This window comes from Salmo salar, chromosome ssa18 (genome assembly GCF_905237065.1).
Source record: "Salmo salar chromosome ssa18, Ssal_v3.1, whole genome shotgun sequence".
Lineage (NCBI taxonomy): Eukaryota > Metazoa > Chordata > Actinopteri > Salmoniformes > Salmonidae > Salmo > Salmo salar.
In genome coordinates, this window is record NC_059459.1 from 45,565,236 (window position 1) to 45,584,008 (window position 18,773).

Genomic DNA, 18,773 nt, shown 5'->3' on the forward strand with positions numbered 1-18,773 from the left:
TAGTATCAGTATTTGTAGTAGTATCAGTATTTGTAGTAGTAGTAGTAGTAGTATCATTATGTAGTAGCTGTCACGTTCGTCGTAGGAAGGAGACCAAAGCGCAGCATGGGTATCGTTCCACATCTTTTATTTTAATGTGAAACAGACAAACTACAAACAAAACACAAACCGTGACGAAAGAGGTGCAACATGCACTAACTCAAAATAATCTCCCACAAACACAACCACTTAAATATGATCCCCAATTAGAGACAACGATGACCAGCTGCCTCTAATTGGGGATCATACAAAAACCCCAACATAGAAAAAATAAACTAGAACACAACATAGAAAAAAGAAACTGGAACCAAACAACATAGAACTAAATAAACTAGATAACCCCCCCCAGTCACACCCTGACCTACTCTACCATAGAAAATAAGAGCTCTCTATGGTCAGGACGTGACAGTAGTAGTATCAGTATTAATAGTAGTAGTACCAGTCCATAGCAGGAGTAGTAAGTATCAGTAGTAGTGGTATCAGTATTATTATTAGTAGTAGTATCAGTAGTAGTAGTATCAGTATTATTATTATTATTAGTAGTAATAGTAGTATCAGTATTATTATTATTATTATTAGTATCAGTAGTATTATTATTAGTAGTAGTAGTGTTAGTATCAGTAGTATCAGTATTATTATTATTATTATTATTATTAGTAGTAGTATCAGTAGTATCAGTATTATTATTATTATCATTAGTAGTAGTAGTATCAGAAGTAGTAGTAGTAGTAGTATCAGTATTATTATTATTATTAGTATTATTAGTAATAGTGTCAGTAGTAGTAGTAGTAGTAGTATCAGTAGTATCAGTATTATTATTATTATCATTAGTAGTAGTAGTATCAGAAGTAGTAGTATCAGTAGTAGTAGTATCAGTATTATTATTATTATTATTATTATTAGTAATAGTATCAGTAGTAGTAGTAGTAGTAGTAGTAGTAATAGCATCAGTATTATTATTATTATTAGTAGTATCAGTAGTAGTAGTATCAGTATTATTATTATTAGTAGTAGTATCAGTAGTACTAGTATCAGTAGTAGTAGTAGTAGTAGTAGTATCAGTATTATTATTATTAGTAGTAGTAGTATTAGTAGTAGTAATATCAGTAGTAGTATTATCAGTATTATTATTATTAGTAGTAGCAGTAGTAGTATTAGTAGTAGTAATATCAGTAGTAGTATTATCAGTATTATTATTATTATTATTATTATTATTAGTAGTAGTAGTAGTATCAGTAGTATTATTATTATTAGTAGTATCAGTAGTATTATTATTATTAGTAGTAGTATTAGTATCAGTAGTATCAGTATTATTATTATTATTATTATTATTAGTAGTAGTAGTATCAGTAGTATCAGTATTATTATTATTATCATTAGTAGTAGTAGTATCAGTAGTAGTAGTATCAGTATTATTATTATTATTAGTATTATTAGTAATAGTATCAGTAGTAGTAGTAGTAGTAGTATCAGTAGTATCAGTATTATTATTATTATCAATAGTAGTAGTAGTATCAGAAGTAGTAGTATCAGTAGTAGTAGTATCAGTATTATTATTATTATTAGTATTATTAGTAATAGTATCAGTAGTAGTAGTAGTAGTAGCATCAGTATTATTATTATTATTAGTAGTAGTAGTAGTATCAGTAGTAGTAGTATCAGTATTATTATTATTTGTAGTAGTATCAGTAGTACTAGTATCAGTAGTAGTAGTAGTAGTAGTAGTAGTATTAGTAGTAGTAGTATCAGTATTATTATTAGTAGTAGTAGTAGTATTAGTAGTAGTAATATCAGTAGTAGTATTATCAGTATTATTATTATTATTAGTAGTAGTATTAGTAGTAGTAATATCAGTAGTAGTATTATCAGTATTATTAGTATTAGTAGTATCAGTAGTAGTAGTATCAGTAGTATTATTATTAGTAGTAGTAGTAGTAGTATCAGTATTATTATTATTAGTAGTAGTATCAGTATTATTATTATTAGTAGTAGTATCAGTAGTATTATTATTATTAGTAGTAGTATTAGTATCAGTAGTATCAGTATTATTATTATTATTATTAGTAGTAGTAGTAGTATCAGTATTATTATTATTATCATTAGTAGTAGTAGTATCAGAAGTAGTAGTATCAGTATTATTATTATTAGTAGTATTATTAGTAATAGTATCAGTAGTAGTAGTAGTAGTAGTATCAGTAGTATCAGTATTATTATTATTATCATTAGTAGTAGTAGTATCAGAAGTAGTAGTATCAGTAGTAGTAGTATCAGTATTATTATTATTATTAGTATTATTAGTAATAGTATCAGTAGTAGTAGTAGTAGTAGCATCACTATTATTATTAGTAGTAGTAGTAGTAGTATCAGTAGTAGTATCAGTATTATTATTATTAGTAGTAGTATCAGTAGTACTAGTATCAGTAGTAGTAGTAGTAGTAGTATTATCAGTATTATTATTATTATTAGTAGTAGTATTAGTAGTAGTAATATCAGTAGTAGTATTATCAGTATTATTATTATTATTATTATTATTATTAGTAGTAGTAGTAGTAGTATCAGTATTATTATTATTAGTAGTAGTATCAGTAGTAGTAGTATCAGTATTATTAGTAGTAGTAGTATCAGAAGTAGTAGTAGTAGTAGTATATATGTCTACCTGACGTGTGCTGAAAGTTTTGGGAAAAAAGAATGCAATTGTTTTATTTTTTATTTCCAACCCCCAATGTTCCAACCCCCAATTCTGTAGAATGACCCATATAGTGCACTATGGGCCCTGGTCAAAAGTAGTGCACTATATAGGGAATAGGACCCTGGTCAAAAGTACTGCACTATATAGTGAATAAGGTGTCATTTGTCCATTATCCTGTGTATTAATAGCTGTGTCTCTGTTTTCTCTCTCTGCAGGTTGAGCCCAGTACCAAGCTGTTCCCTGCTGTGTTCGCTCAGGCCACCAGCCCCAGCATCTTTCAGTTTGAACTAGGACGCATTAAGGTGAGCGAGAGGGAGAACGGGACACACTATACTGCTCTGTACTGACAGAATGGAGAGGGCAGCTACAAATAGGCCAAGCCTCAGATATGGGCTGCCTGGAAAAGTCAACGTGGTGCTGTCTCTCCACTGGCTGTGGAAGGTTATGAGGTTGTCTCTCTGTAGGCCTCTGAATGGCTTTTTTAGGTCGGTGCAACACTGATGAGACCTTCACATACCTGTCTCTGCATCAGATCAGGTTCTTCTAAAAAAGGATACACTAAGGAAAGATCCCCCACAAAGCTTCTGTCTCTGTGGGACTCTACAGACCTCTACAGTAGCTCCAGGACTCTGATCTCTACAGTAGCTTCAGGACTCTGACCTCTACAGTAGCTTCAGGACTCTGACCTCTACAGTAGCTCCAGGACTTTGATCTCTACAGTAGCTCCGGGACTCTGATCTCTATAGTAGCTCCAGGACTCTGATCTCTACAGTAGCTCCAGGACTCTGACCTCTACAGTAGATCCAGGACTCTGACCTCTACAGTAGCTCCAGGACTCTGACCTCTACAGTAGCTCCGGGACTCTGATCTCTACAGTAGCTCCAGGACTCTGATCTCTACAGTAGCTCCGGGACTCTGACCTCTCCAGTAGCTCCGGGACTCTGATCTCTACAGTAGGTTCGGGACTCTGACCTTTACAGTAGCTCCAGGACTCTGACCTCTACAGTAGCTCCAGGACTCTGACCTCTACAGTAGCTTCAGGACTCTGACCTCTACAGTAGCTCCAGGACTCTGACCTCTACAGTAGCTCCAGGACTCTGACCTCTACAGTAGCTCCAGGACTGTAAAGCCTGCTATATGTTTCAATCCAAGTATTTATTTATGTTTGATTTTTTTTTAAAGTCACACAGAAAAATAGATCACCACTTTCTGTAGGAAGTACAGTTTTGTAAAGCCATAGTTTGACCTTTGAAAGAGTGATGAATTGAATTATGTCCCTAACCCACAACCCTCCATTTCTTTCTCCATCAGAATATCATGCCCCTGTCAGCTGGGCTGTTTAAGAGTGAGAGGAGGAAGCCTGTCCCCTCCCAGAACCTAACCCTGTCTGTTTCTATGTCTCTAGAACCCTCCCAGAACCTAACCCTGTCTGTTTCTATGTCTCTAGAACGTCATGCCCCTGTCAGCGGGACTGTTTAAGAGCGAGAGGACAAACGCCTGTCCCCAGTGTCCTCCCAGGCTGCATGTCCAGTTCCTGACCCCGGTGCTGTGGAGCAGGGTACCCAACCACTTCCTGAAGGTGGACGTATCCCGGGTCAACGACCGCCACGGCTGGCTGGTCACCTGCTCTGAACCGCTCCAGTTCATGTCCCTGCATATACCTGAGGAGAACAGGTGATGACCCTGCCCAGTGCCACTCGTCAGGAGTGAGGAAGGGCCTAAATATAGTACAACAATATCTGTCCAACATTTTTTATTAGCTATAGATTTTTTAATTTTCTTATTAGAAATGAGTGCAGCTGTCACATCCTGACCAGTATAAGGTTAATTGGTATTGTAGTATGGTCAGGACGTGGCAGAGGGTATTCGTTTTATGTGGTTCGGGGTGGTGTGTTTTGTTGAAGGGGCATTTGGCTTAAGTATTCCGGGGTTTTTGGGCACTGTTTGGTTTTCAGGTATTCTATGATTTTGTCTAGTATGTCTGTTTCTATGTTTGGTTAATTGGGGTTGGGACTCTCAGTTGAAGGCAGGTGTTGTCTATCTGCCTTTGATTGAGAGTCCCATATATGAGGGTGTGTTTGTGTTTGTTATTTGTGGGTGATTATTCTGTGCCTTACCAGACAGTTTTTTGTCAATCGTTCTTTGTTATTTTGGTGTTCATTTTGTATTTATTAAAAAGCAAGATGAGCATACACATACCTGCTGCGTTTTGGTCCTTCACCGACGACAAGTGTGACAGAATCACCCACCACTCAAAGACCAAGCAGCAGAGGAAGGAGCAGACGGAATTAGAGTTGGACTGGCGGGAGAAGTGGACCTGGGAGGAAATTCTGGACGGGGCCGGACCTTGGCACCAGGCTGGGGATTATCGCCGCCCGCAGTGGGAAATTGAGGCAGCCAAGGCAGAGAGGCGGAGGTACGAGGCCATGGACGCGCTGAGGGAGAAGCACGAGAGGCACCCCCAAGAATTTTTTTTGGGGGGGCACAAAGGGTAGTTTGGCTAGGCGTAGGAAGAGCCGGAAGCCAGCTACCCGTGGTTATATGGAGGAGCGTATGGGGTGGAGAGCGCTATGTTTTGCTGAGGAGCGCACTATCTCACCCATACGCACGCACAGTCCGGTGCGCATTATTCCAGCCCCTCGCAGGTGCCGTGCTAGAGCGGGCATCCAGCCTGGTAGGAGGATGCCTGCGCAGCACATCTGGTCGCCGGTACGCCTCCGAGGACCAGGCTACCCAACTCCCGCTCTACGCACGGCTACCATCAAGCCCCTGCACAGCCCAGTCTGCCCTGTACGAGCACCCCGCTCGTACAGGGCTACTAGTTCCATCCAGCCAAGGCGGGTTGTGCAGGAGGTAAGATCTAGACCGACTGTGCGCCTCCATAGCCCTGGGTTTCCAGCTCCTGTCTCTCGTGCGGACCCGAAAGTGCGTCAACCCAGTCCGACTCGTCCTGTTCCCGCTCCCCGCACTAGCCTTCAAGTGCGTAAACCCAGCCACGCCAGTCAACAGTCACCGGAGCTGCCCGCCAGTCAACAGTCGTCACCGGAGCTGCCCGCCAGTCAACAGTCGTCATCAGAGCTGCCCGCCAGTCAACAGTCGTCGTCAGAGCTGCCCGCCAGTCAACAGTCATCATCAGAGCTGCCCGCCAGTCAACAGTCGTCATCAGAGCTGCCCGCCAGTCAACAGTCGTCATCAGAGCTGCCCGCCAGTCAACAGTCGTCATCAGAGCTGCCCGCCAGTCAACAGTCGTCATCAGAGCTGCCCGCCAGTCAACAGTCGTCATCAGAGCTGCCCGCCAGTCAACAGTCGTCATCAGAGCTGCCCGCCAGTCAACAGTCGTCGGAGTTGCCCGCCAGTCAACAGTCGTCGGAGTTGCCCGCCAGTCAACAGTCGTCAGAGCTGCCCGCCAGTCAACAGTCGTCGGAGTTGCCCGCCAGTCAACAGTCGTCAGAGTTGCCCGCCAGTCAACAGTCGTCGGAGCTGCCCGCCAGTCAACAGTCGTCAGAGCTGCCCGCCAGTCAACAGTCGTCAGAGCTGCCCGCCAGTCAACAGTCGCCAGAGAGGTCAGACTGCGCTGAACTGCCGGAGTGGCCAGACTGCGCTGAACTGCCGGAGTGGCCAGACTGCGCTGAACTGCCGGAGTGGCCAGACTGCCCTAAACTGCCGGAGTGGCCAGACTGCCCTGAACTGCCGGAGTGGCCAGACTGCCCTGAACTGCCGGAGTGGCCAGACTGCCCAGACTGTCCCGAGTTGCCAGACTGTCCCGAGTTGCCAGACTGCCCAGACTGTCCCGAGTTGCCAGACTGCCCAGACTGTCCCGAGTTGCCAGACTGCCCAGACTGTCCCGAGTTGCCAGACTGCCCAGACTGTCCCGAGTTGCCAGACTGTCCCGAGTTGCCAGACTGCCCCGACTGTCCCGAGTTGCCAGACTGCCCCGACTGTCCCGAGTTGCCAGACTGCCCCGACAGCCTGGAACGGCCTGAGCCGGAGCCACCTCCAGAGATAGGTGGGTTGGGGAGGGGGGGTGTAGCACAGTGCCGTCGTTGACGGCAGCCACCCTCCCTTCCCTCCCTTTAGTAAGGGGGAATTTTTTTGGGGTGTTGCTTGGGGTTATTTTTGTTAAGGTGCTTCCGGGGTTAGCACCTTTAAGGGGGGGGTACTGTCACGTCCTGACCAGTATAAGGTTAATTGGTATTGTAGTTTGGTCAGGACGTGGCAGAGGGTATTCGTTTTATGTGGTTCGGGGTGGTGTGTTTTGTTGAAGGGGCATTTGGTTTAAGTATTCCGGGGTTTTTGGGCACTGTTTGGTTTTCAGGTATTCTATGATTTTGTCTAGTATGTCTGTTTCTATGTTTGGTTAATTGGGGTTGGGACTCTCAGTTGAAGGCAGGTGTTGTCTATCTGCCTTTGATTGAGAGTCCCATATATGAGGGTGTGTTTGTGTTTGTTATTTGTGGGTGATTATTCTGTGTTTAGCCTTGTGCCTTACCAGACTGTTTTTTGTCGATCGTTCTTTGTTATTTTGGTGTTCATTTTGTATTTATTAAAAAGCAAGATGAGCATACACATACCTGCTGCGTTTTGGTCCTTCACCGACGACAAGCGTGACAGCAGCGGTTAACGATAGCAGCAAAGGTGAATGATATCAGAAAAGGTGAATGATATCAGAGAAGGTGAACGATAGCAGAAAAGGTGAACGATAATCAGAAAACGTGAACGATAGCCGAAAAGTTGAACGATAGCAGAAAAGGTGAACGATAGCAGAAAAGGTGAACGATAATCAGAAAAGGTGAACGATGGCCGAAAACGCGAATGATGGCCGAAAAGGTGAACGATAGCCGAAAAGGTGAATGATAGCAGAAAAGGTGAATGATGGCAGAAAAGGTGAACGATAATCAGAAAAGGGGAACGATAGCAGAAAAGGGGAACGATGGCAGGAAAGGGGAACGATGGCAGGAAAGGGGAACGATAGCAGAAAAGGGGAACGATGGCAGGAAAGGGGAACGATGGCAGGAAAGGGGAATGATAGCAGAAAAGGGGAACGATAGCAGGAAAGGGGAACGATAGCAGGAAAGGGGAACGATAGCAGGAAAGGTGAACGATAATCAGAAAAGGGGAACGATAGCAGAAAAGGGGAACGATAGCAGGAAAGGGGAACGATGGCAGGAAAGGGGAACAATAGCAGGAAAGGTGAACGATAGCTGAACGTAATGTATGAGAAGCAATAAAATGTTGTTGCAATCAGAAAGTTCCTCACTAAGCTGAATGTCAGTTTAACCTTCCTCCCCCTCTTCTCCTTCCTCTTCCTCCTCTCTCTTCCTCCTCCTCCTCCCCTTCTCCTCTTCCTCTTCATCCTCTCTCCTCCTCTTCCTCCTCCCCCTTGTCATCTTCCTCTTCCTCCTCTCTCTTCGTCTCTCCTCCTCCTCCTCCTCCCCAGGTCAGTTGATATCCTGGAGTTGACTGAGCAGAAGAATCTGTTGAAGTTTCACTACCATACTCTGAGGTTGTACTCTGCCGTGTGCGCTCTGGGGAACAACCGTGTGGCCCACGCCCTCTGCTCCCACGCCGACGAGGCACAGCTGCTCTACGCCATAGAGAACAAGTACATGCCTGGTCTCCTCAGGACTGGATACTACGACCTGCTCATAGACATCCACCTCAGGTAGGTAGCTACGACCTGCTCATAGACATCCTCCTCAGGTAGCTAGCTACGACCTGCTCATAGACATCCACCTCAGGTAGGTAGCTACGACCTGCTCATAGACATCCACCTCAGGTAGCTAGCTACGACCTGCTCGTAGACATCCTCCTCAGGTAGCTAGCTACGACCTGCTCATAGACATCCACCTCAGGACTGGATACTACGACCTGCTCATAGACATCCACCTCAGGTAGCTAGCTACGACCTGCTCATAGACATCCACCTCAGGTAGCTAGCTACGACCCGCTCATAGACATCCACCTCAGGTAGCTAGCCCACAGGTTAGAGAGGTGGGCCAGGAACCGGAATGTCGCTAATTTAAAACCTCTTAAGGATTTGCCCCTTTTTACATTTTTTTTATTTTTTTAAATCTAAAATGACATACCCAAATCTAACTGCCTGTATCTCAGGACCTGAAGCAAGGACATGCATATTCTTGGTACCATTTGAAAGGAAACCCTTTGAAGTTTGTGGAAATGTGAAAGGAATGTAGGATAATATAACACAATAGATAGATCTGGTAAAAGATAATACAAAGAAAAAAACAACCATTGTTTTTTTTGTGTGCCATCATCTTTGAAATGCAAGAGAAAGGCCATAATGTATTATTCCAGCCCAGGTGTAATTTCGATTTTGGCCACTAGATGGCAGCAGTGTATGTGCAAAGTTTTAGACTGATCCAATGAACCATTGCATTTCCGTTAATGTTTGTATCAAGACTGCCCAAATGTGCCTAATTGGTTTATTAAAAACTTTTCAACTTCATAACTGTGCACTTTCCTCAAACAATAGCATGGTATTATTTCACTGTAATAGCTACTGTAAATTGGACAGTGCAGTTAGATTAACAAGAATATAAGCGTTCTGCCAATATCAGATATGTCTATGTCCTGGGAAATGTTCTTGTTACTTACAACCTCATGCGAATCGCATAAGCCTACGTTAGCTCAACCGTCCCGTGGGTGGGACACTGATTTTGTAGAGATACTTATTAAGTCCCGGGTCGTGTCGATGAAAAAGTGGAGACTGAACTGGCTACAGGTGGGCTGCTGGCGTCAGATCTACCATTAGCACTGTGCCCTTGAGCAAGGCACTTAACCACCACAATATGCTCTATATCCAGGAGCTCCTCTCATAGTGTAGGGAAAAAGTCAGAGGATTCATTCCAAACCCAAACTACCTCTTCCCCTACTGTATTTATTTCTTTATTTTTGCTCCTTTGCACCCTATTATTTCTATTTCTACTTTGCACTTTCTTCCACTACAAATCTACCATTCCAGTATTTTACTTGCTATATTGTATTTACTTTGCCACCATGGCCTTTTTTTGCCGTTACCTCCCTCATCTCACCTCATTTGCTCACATTGTATATAGACTTATTTTTCTACTGTATTATTGACTGTATATTTGTTTTACTCCATGTGTAACTCTGTGTTGTATGTGTCGCACTGCTTTGCTTTATCTTGGCCAGGTCGCAATTGTAAATGAGAACTTGTTCTCAACTTACCTACCTGGTTAAATAAAGGTGAAATAAAATAAAATAAATAAAAATGATTTTCTAACCAAATGGACAATAAACTGTTTTTCTTCAATTCTCAGTACCTATGCTACGGCACGTCTCATGATGAACAATGAATACATCGTCCCCATGACGGACGAGACCAAGTCCATCACTCTGTTCCCTGACGAGAAGAAGAAGCACGGCCTGCCAGGTATCGGCCTGAGCACCTCTCTCCGCCCCCGTATGCACTTCTCCTCCCCATCCTTCATCTGCAGCGGAGCCGACTGCTTCCAGTTCAGCCCTGAGTTCCCCCTGGATACCCTGAAGACCAAGACCATAGAGATGCTGACGGAGGCGGTGAGCGAAGGCAGTTTACATGTCAGAGATCCTATAGGGGGCAGCACTGAATTCCTGTTCGTACCTCTCATTAAGTTGTTCTATACTCTACTGATCATGGGAGTGTTCCACAATGGAGACCTGAAGAACATTCTACAGCTGATAGAACCCAGCGTGTTCTCAGAGGGAGGGGACGCGCCCGCGGACGCTCCAGCGGACACGCCCGAGAGTGATGTCACTAAGGGAGGGAGAAGCGGGGAGGGGCCTGGAGGAGAGGAGAGGACAGGGAAGGTGCCTAAAGGACTACTCCAGATGAAACTACCAGAGCCTGTCAAGCTGCAGGTATGTAAGACACACTGGACATGATATTTTCAAATCAAATTGTATTTGTCACATGCGCCAAATACAACAGGTGTAGTCGACCTTACAGTGAAATGCTGAATACAACAGGTGTAGTAGACCTTACAGTGAAATGCTGAATACAACAGGTGTAGTAGACCTTACAGTGAAATGCTGAATACAACAGGTGTAGTAGACCTTACAGTGAAATGCTGAATACAACAGGTGTAGTAGACCTTACAGTGAAATGCTGAATACAACAGGTGTAGTAGACCTTACAGTGAAATGCTGAATACAACAGGTGTAGTAGACCTTACAGTGAAATGCTGAATACAACAGGTGTAGTAGACCTTACAGTGAAATGCTGAATACAACAGGTGTAGTAGACCTTACAGTGAAATGCTTTCTTACAAGCCCATAAACAACAATGCAGTTTTAAGAAAAATAATTGTTAAGTAAAAAATAATTAAGGAGCAGAGGTAAAATAACAGTAGTGAGGCTATATACAGGGTGTTACGGTACAGAGTCAATGTGGAGGCTATATACAGGGGGTACCGGTACAGAGTCAATGTGGAGGCTCTATACAGGGGGTACCGGTACAGAGTCAATGTGGAGGCTATATACAGGGGGTACCGGTACAGAGTCAATGTGGAGGCTATATACAGGGGGTACTGGTACAGAGTCAATGTGGAGGCTATATACAGGGGGTACCGGTACAGAGTCAATGTGGAGGCTATATACAGTGGGTACCGGTACAGAGTCAATGTGGAGACTATATACAGGGGGTACTGGTACAGAGTCAATGTGGAGGCTATATACAGGGGGTACCGGTACAGAGTCAATGTGGAAGCTATATACAGGGGGTACCGGTACAGAGTCAATGTGGAGGCTATATACAGGGGGTACCAGTACAGAGTCAATGTGGAGGCTATATACAGGGGGTACCAGTACAGAGTCAATGTACGGGGTCACCGGTTAGTCAAGTTAATCGAGGTAATATGTACATGTAGGTAGAGTTAAAGTGACTATGCATAGATAATAACAAGAGAGTAGCAGCATCGTAGAAGGGGGGGGGGGCAGGCAATGCAATAGCCTGGTTAGCCATTTGATTAGATGTTCAGGAGTCTTATGGCTTGGGGGTAGAAGCTGTTTAGAAGCCTCTTGGACCTTGACTTGGCGCCCCGGTACCGCTTGCCGTGTGGTAGCAGAGAGAACAGTCTATGACTAGGGTGGCTGGAGTCTTTGACATTTTTTAGGGCCTTCCTCAGACACCGCCTGGTATAGAGGTCCTGGATGGCAGGAAGCTTGGCCTAGGTGATGTACTGGTCTGTTCTCATTACCCTCTGTAGCGCCTTGCGGTCGGAGGCCGAGCAGTTGCAATACCAGGCAGTGATGCAACCCGTCAGGATGCTCTCGATGGTGCAGCCGTAGAACCAGGCAGTGATATCCTTCTGGTTCCATGTAGCAGAATTATTTATATTTTCTTTCCCATAAATGTAACCTGTCGTAAACCACCATCTGTCCAGTAAATATAACCTGTCATAAACCACTCTCTGTCCAGTAAATATAACCTGTCATAAACCACTATCTGTCCAGTAAATATAACCTGTCAGAAGTTACTATCTGTCCAGTAAATGTAACCTGTCATAAACCACTATCTGTCCAGTAAATATAACCTGTCATAAACCACTATCTGTCCAGTAAATATAACCTGTCATAAACCACTATCTGTCCAGTAAATATAACCTGTCATAAACCACTATCTGTCCAGTGAATATAACCTGTCATAAAGTCAAGGCTGACCTCCAGCAGGAGATTTTGCTATTTCTATTTTTATTATATATTTTTTTATACACCTGTTGTATTTGGCGCTAGTGACAAAATACAAGTTGATTTGATTTGATCTTAAAGCGGGTACGTAAGTGGTGGGCGAGTCTGCTGTCGACACGGCAGAATCATTTTGGAGGACCCCCTGCCTGCATAGTACTCGTTGTTAACTGGACTGTATTTCTCTAGATGTGCTGCCTGCAGAGTACTCATTGCTAACCGGACTGTGTTTCTCTAGATGTGCTGCCTGCCTGCAGAGTACTCGTTGTTAACCGGACTGTGTTTCTCTAGATGTGCTGCCTGCAGAGTACTCGTTGTTAACTGGACTGTGTCTCTCTAGATGTGCTGCCTGCAGAGTACTCGTTGCTAACCGGACTGTGTCTCTCTAGATGTGCTGCCTGCAGAGTACTCGTTGCTAACCGGACTGTGTCTCTCTAGATGTGCCACCTGCTCCAGTACCTGTGTGACTGTCAGGTGCGCCACCGTATCGAGGCGGTGGTGGGCTTCAGCGATGACTTCGTGGCTCGTCTCCAGGACAACCAGAGGTTCCGTTATAACGAGGTCATGCAGGCGCTCAACATGTCGGCTGCCCTGACTGCCAGGAAGACCAAAGAGTTCAGATCTCCTCCTCAGGAACAGGTAGATCAATCAATCAATCAATCAGTCAATCAGTGAATATCTTTATGCTATGTTACATCTATTCACCTGTTATGTTCCCCACCGTTGCTGGGTCAAGTCTTGGTCTCACTTTATCTGGATTGTCCAGATGTTTCATCTATAGGTCTACAGATGGTCATACTATCAACAAACTATCTGTTGATAAGCACTGCCTATTAAGGTTAGGGTTAGGATTAGGATTAGGATTAGGATTAGGATTAGGATAAGGGTTAGGATTACAATAAGCGTTATGGTAAGGGTTAAGTTTAGGGTTTGGATAAGGGTTAAATTTAGGGTTAGGATAAGGGTTAAGTGTAGGGTTTGGATAAGGGTTAAATTTAGGGTTAGGATAAGGGTTAAGGTTAGGATAAGGGTTAGGGTTAGAGTAAGGGTTAGGGTTAGAATAAGGGTTAGGGTTAGAATAAGGGTTAGGGTTAGAATAAGGGTTAGGGTTAGGGTTAAGGTTAGGATAATGTTTAAGGTTAGGGTTAGGTTTAGGGTTACTCCACAATACTAACCGATCAGGGCCGTGAGTTTGTTGAGCAGGTTGGTACCGATCAGGTCCGGGTTAGGGTTACTCCACAATACTAACCGTTCACCGTTCAGTGATGTTCTCCTCTCAGATCAACATGCTGCTGAGCTTTAAGGACGAGAAGGTGGACTGTCCGTGTCCAGAACACATCAGACAACAACTTGTGGACTTCCACGAGGACCTGATGACACACTGCGGTATGTCTGTTTAACACTGTAGTACCGGACCGGCTCCGATTTAGTTTCTTTACCCTAACCAGGCCGGCCAAGTACAGCTCGGTTCGGCTCCGATTTAGTTTCTTTAGCCTAACCAGGCCAGCCAAGTACAGCTCGGCTCGGCTTGGCTCCGATCTAGTTTCTTTACCCTAACCAGGCCAGCCAAGTACAGCTCGGCTCGGCTTGGCTCCGATTTAGTTTCTTTACCCTAACCAGGCCAGCCAAGTACTGCTCGGCTTGGCTTGGTTCGGCTCCGATTTAGTTTCTTTACCCTAACCAGGCCAGCCAAGTACAGCTCAGCTCAGCTCGGCTCAGCTCCGATTTAGTTTCTCTACCCTAACCAGGCCAGCCAAGTATAGCTCGGTTCGGCTCGGCTCCGATTTAGTTTCTTTACCCTAACCAGGCCAGCCAAGTACGGCTCGGCTTGGTTCGGCTCCGATTTAGTTTCTTTACCCTAACCAGGCCAGCCAAGTACAGCTCAGCTCGGTTCGGCTCCGATTTAGTTTCTTTACCCTAACCAGGCCGGCCAAGTACAGCTCGGCTCGGCTCGGCTTGGTTCGGCTCAGTTGTAAGCTTCGTTGAAGTCACTACAGTGACCTTGAATTCAAATCTTAACGGTATGAATATTTTCCCAATCCCTGTTGACTTACACCCAGGAGTTAGTCAACACGTTATCTGTCCTTCTGTCATCAGGCATAGAGATAGACGAGGACAAGCTGAACGAGGCAGACAGTGACTTCACCATCCGAGGAAGACTCATGTCCCTGGTGGAGAAGGTGGTCTACCTAAAGAAAAAGATGACCTTCATGCCGAAGAACAAGAAGAAAGACAAGAAACCCAGTAAGCCTTCCCTCTACAGGACACAGTGTTACAGACACATAAAGAACCCAGATTTGTTTGTGTTGTCTAACCAACACCTACGCCGCCTGACAATAACCATAGGAGTTGGTTAGACAGCACTAACAGATCTGAAATCAGGTACAAGTTAGTTAGACAGCACTAACAGATCTGGGATCAGGTAGGAGTTAGTTAGACAGCACTAAGAGATCTGGGATCAGATGAGATCAAGCTGGTCCTTTTCTGGGTCTGACTGTCTGCCTGGGCGTCTTTCTCTCTGTGTCTCTGTGTCTCTGTGTCTCTGTGTCTCTGTGTCTCTGTCTCTCTGTCTGTCTGTCTGTCTGTCTGTCTGTCTGTCTGTCTGTCTGTCTGTCTGTCTGTCTGTCTGTCTGTCTGTCTGTCTGTCTGTCTGTCTGTCTGTCTACTACAGTTGAATAGAGACAATAGACTAGACTAAAGGATTTGTCAAGGTCCTTGTCCCGGTGCTTTGCTGTGTCGTCTGACAGCGTTGCCCTTGTTGCCTCGTGTCCTTCAGGCACGTTGCAGCAGCTGATCAGTGAGACCATGGTACGCTGGGCCCAGGAGAGCATCATGGAGGACCCAGAGCTGGTCAGAGCCATGTTTGTCCTACTCCACCGTCAGTACGATGGCATCGGGGGCCAGGTCCGGGCCCTGCCCAAGGCCTACACCATCAACTCAGTCTCTGTGGAGGATACCATCAAACTGCTGGCATCACTGGGCCAGATCAGATCGCTGTTGTCTGTACGCATGGGGCGTGAGGAGGAAAAACTGATGATCAGAGGACTGGGGTAAGGGCACTACACTACATACTACACACTACATACTACACACTACACACTACACTACATACTAACTGGGGTAAGGGCACTACACTACACACTACATACTACATACTACACACTACACACTACACACTACATACTACATACTGACTGGGATAAGGGCACTACACTACACACTACACACTACATACTACATACTACCTGGGGTAAGGGCACTACACTACATACTACACACTACATACTACACACTACACACTACATACTACACACTACACACTACACACCACATACTACATACTGACTGGAGTAAGGGCACCACACTACATACTACACACTACACACTACATACTACATACTACATACTGACTGGGGTAAGGGCACTACACTACATACTACACACTACACACTACACACTACATACTACATACTACATACTAACTGGGGTAAGGGTACTACACTACATACTACATACTACCTGGGGTAAGGGTACTACACTACATACTACATACTACCTGGGGTAAGGGTACTACATTACATACTACCTGGGGTAAGGGTACTACACGACATACTACATACTAACTGGGGCAAGGGTACTACACTACATACTACATACTACCTGGGGTAAGGGTACTACACTACATACTACATACTACCTGGGGTAAGGGCACTACACTACATACTGCACACTACACACTACACACTACATACTACATACTAACTGGGGTAAGGGCACTACACTACATACTACACACTACACACTACATACTGACTGGGGTAAGGGCACTACACTACATACTACACACTACATACTACATTCTAACTGGGGTAAGGGTACTACACTACATACTACATACTACCTGGGGTAAGGGTACTACACTACATACTATATACTACCTGGGGTAAGGGTACTACACTACATACTACATCCTACCTGGGGTAAGGGCACTACACTACATACTACACACTACACACTACATACTACATACTACATACTAACTGGGGTAAGGGCACTACACTACATACTACACACTACATACTACATACTTACTGGGCTAAGGGTACTACACTACATACTAACCGTTCATGGGGCGTGAAGCCATTCACTTTAAATGATACATTCTCTCAGGAAATGAAAGCAGTTTTTCAGTTTGGTTTTGGAAACATACAGTATACCAATCTAGTTGATAATGTTTACTAGCTCTACACTGCTTGTCTCTTGGTCTGGTCTCTCTCTACAGAGACATCATGAACAACAACGTCTTCTACCAGCACCCTAACCTGATGAGAGCTCTGCTTGTCTCTTGGTCTGGTCTCTCTCTACAGAGACATCATGAACAACAAGGTGTTCTACCAGCACCCTAACCTGATGAGAGCTCTGCTTGTCTCTTGGTCTGGTCTCTCTCTACAGAGACATCATGAACAACAAGGTGTTCTACCAGCACCCTAACCTGATGAGAGCTCTGCTTGTCTCTTGGTCTGGTCTCTCTCTACAGAGACATCATGAACAACAAGGTCTTCTACCAGCACCCTAACCTGATGAGAGCTCTGCTTGTCTCTTGGTCTGGTCTCTCTCTACAGAGACATCATGAACAACAAGGTGTTCTACCAGCACCCTAACCTGATGAGAGCTCTGCTTGTCTCTTGGTCTGGTCTCTCTCTACAGAGACATCATGAACAACAAGGTCTTGTACCAGCACCCTAACCTGATGAAATCTCTGCTTGTCTCTTGGTCTGGTCTCTCTCTACAGAGACATCATGAACAACAAGGTCTTCTACCAGCACCCTAACCTGATGAGAGCTCTGGGAATGCATGAAACTGTCATGGAGGTGATGGTTAACGTGCTGAGTGGAGGGGAATCCAAGGTAACTGCTCATAACGGTGTGTGTGTGTGTGTGTGTGTGTGTGTGTGTGTGTGTGTGTGTGTGTGTGTGTGTGTGTGTGTGTGTGTGTGTGTGTGTGTGTGTGTGTTGTTTGAAGGAGGGTTTCTTTTCTTTTTTTAAATTAAATTTGCTCCATCTATGTAATTTTGAAGTTCAAGGGCCTTCTGCAGTTTTGATCTGGGACCAGGTTCAACCAGTCCATATAACACTTCACTATGTAAAAGGCAAAACTGACCCCAGATCAGCAATCTGAGCTGCTTTGTGCCCAGGTTTAACCAGTCCATATAACACTTCACTATGCAAAAGGCTAAACTGATCCCAGATCAGCCCTCTGAGCTGCTTTGGGATCAGGTTCAACCAGTCCATATAACACTTCACTATGTAAAAGGCAAAACTGACCCCAGATCAGCAATCTGAGCTGCTTTGTGATCAGGTTCAACCAGTCCATGTAACACTTCACTATGTAAAAGGCAAAACTGACCCCAGATCAGCACTCTGAGCTGCTTTGTGCCCAGGTTTAACCAGTCCATATAACACTTCACTATGTAAAAGGCAAAACTGACCCCAGATCAGCAATCTGAGCTGCTTTGTGCCCAGGTTTAACCAGTCCATATAACACTTCACTATGCAAAAGGCTAAACTGATCCCAGATCAGCCCTCTGAGCTGCTTTGGGATCAGGTTCAACCAGTCCATATAACACTTCACTATGTAAAAGGCAAAACTGACCCCAGATCAGCAATCTGAGCTGCTTTGTGATCAGGTTCAACCAGTCCATGTAACACTTCACTATGTAAAAGGCAAAACTGACCCCAGATCAGCACTCTGAGCTGCTTTGTGCCCAGGTTTAACCAGTCCATATAACACTTCACTATGTAAAAGGCAAAACTGGTCCCAGATCAGCACTCTGAGCTGCTTTGTGATCAGGTTCAACCAGTCCATATAACACTTCACTATGTAAAAGGCAATACTGATCCCAGATCAGCACTCTGAGCTGCTTTGTGCCCAGGTTTAACCCCCCTTTGCTGTGGGTTCCTTGGATAACTGATCAGTTCATTCCAAAATGAAAGATGAACGTCATTCTGCAGCAACAGGACAGGGAAAGTCACGTCATTGGTGACTGATAGATCATTGATGTTAAGTCATTAGTGATTGATAGATCATTGATGTTAAGTCATTAGTGATTGATAGATCATTGATGTTAAGTCATTAGTGATTGATAGATCATTGATGTTAAGTCATTAGTTCATTGATAGGTCATTGATGTTAAGAGAGATACTCTTCCCTGTGGCTCAGTTGGTAGAGCATGGTGTTTGCAATGCCAGCATGGTGCCATGGTGCCAGCATGGTGTTTGCAACGCCAGGGTTGTGGGTTCGATTCCCATGGGGGGCCAGTACAAAAATTTTAAAAAATAAA

At 44.4% G+C, this 18,773-nt stretch overlaps 1 protein-coding gene across 1 annotated transcript in view; it reads left to right on the top strand.

The window, feature by feature from the left end:
- Positions 1 to 17,534, top strand: part of LOC106592272 (ryanodine receptor 2) — a 99,672-nt gene extending 82,138 nt beyond the window's left edge. Inside the window, exons 8-18 of the mRNA XM_045700569.1 lie at positions 2,944 to 3,030; positions 4,176 to 4,402; positions 8,166 to 8,390; positions 10,030 to 10,609; positions 12,872 to 13,072; positions 13,714 to 13,819; positions 14,531 to 14,677; positions 15,210 to 15,483; positions 16,971 to 17,024; positions 17,226 to 17,340; positions 17,511 to 17,534. Coding sequence (XP_045556525.1) covers positions 2,944 to 3,030; positions 4,176 to 4,402; positions 8,166 to 8,390; positions 10,030 to 10,609; positions 12,872 to 13,072; positions 13,714 to 13,819; positions 14,531 to 14,677; positions 15,210 to 15,483; positions 16,971 to 17,024; positions 17,226 to 17,340; positions 17,511 to 17,534 — 2,040 coding nt within the window. The remainder of the gene's footprint in view (positions 1 to 2,943; positions 3,031 to 4,175; positions 4,403 to 8,165; positions 8,391 to 10,029; positions 10,610 to 12,871; positions 13,073 to 13,713; positions 13,820 to 14,530; positions 14,678 to 15,209; positions 15,484 to 16,970; positions 17,025 to 17,225; positions 17,341 to 17,510) is intronic.
- The last annotated feature ends 1,239 nt before the right edge of the window (positions 17,535 to 18,773 follow it).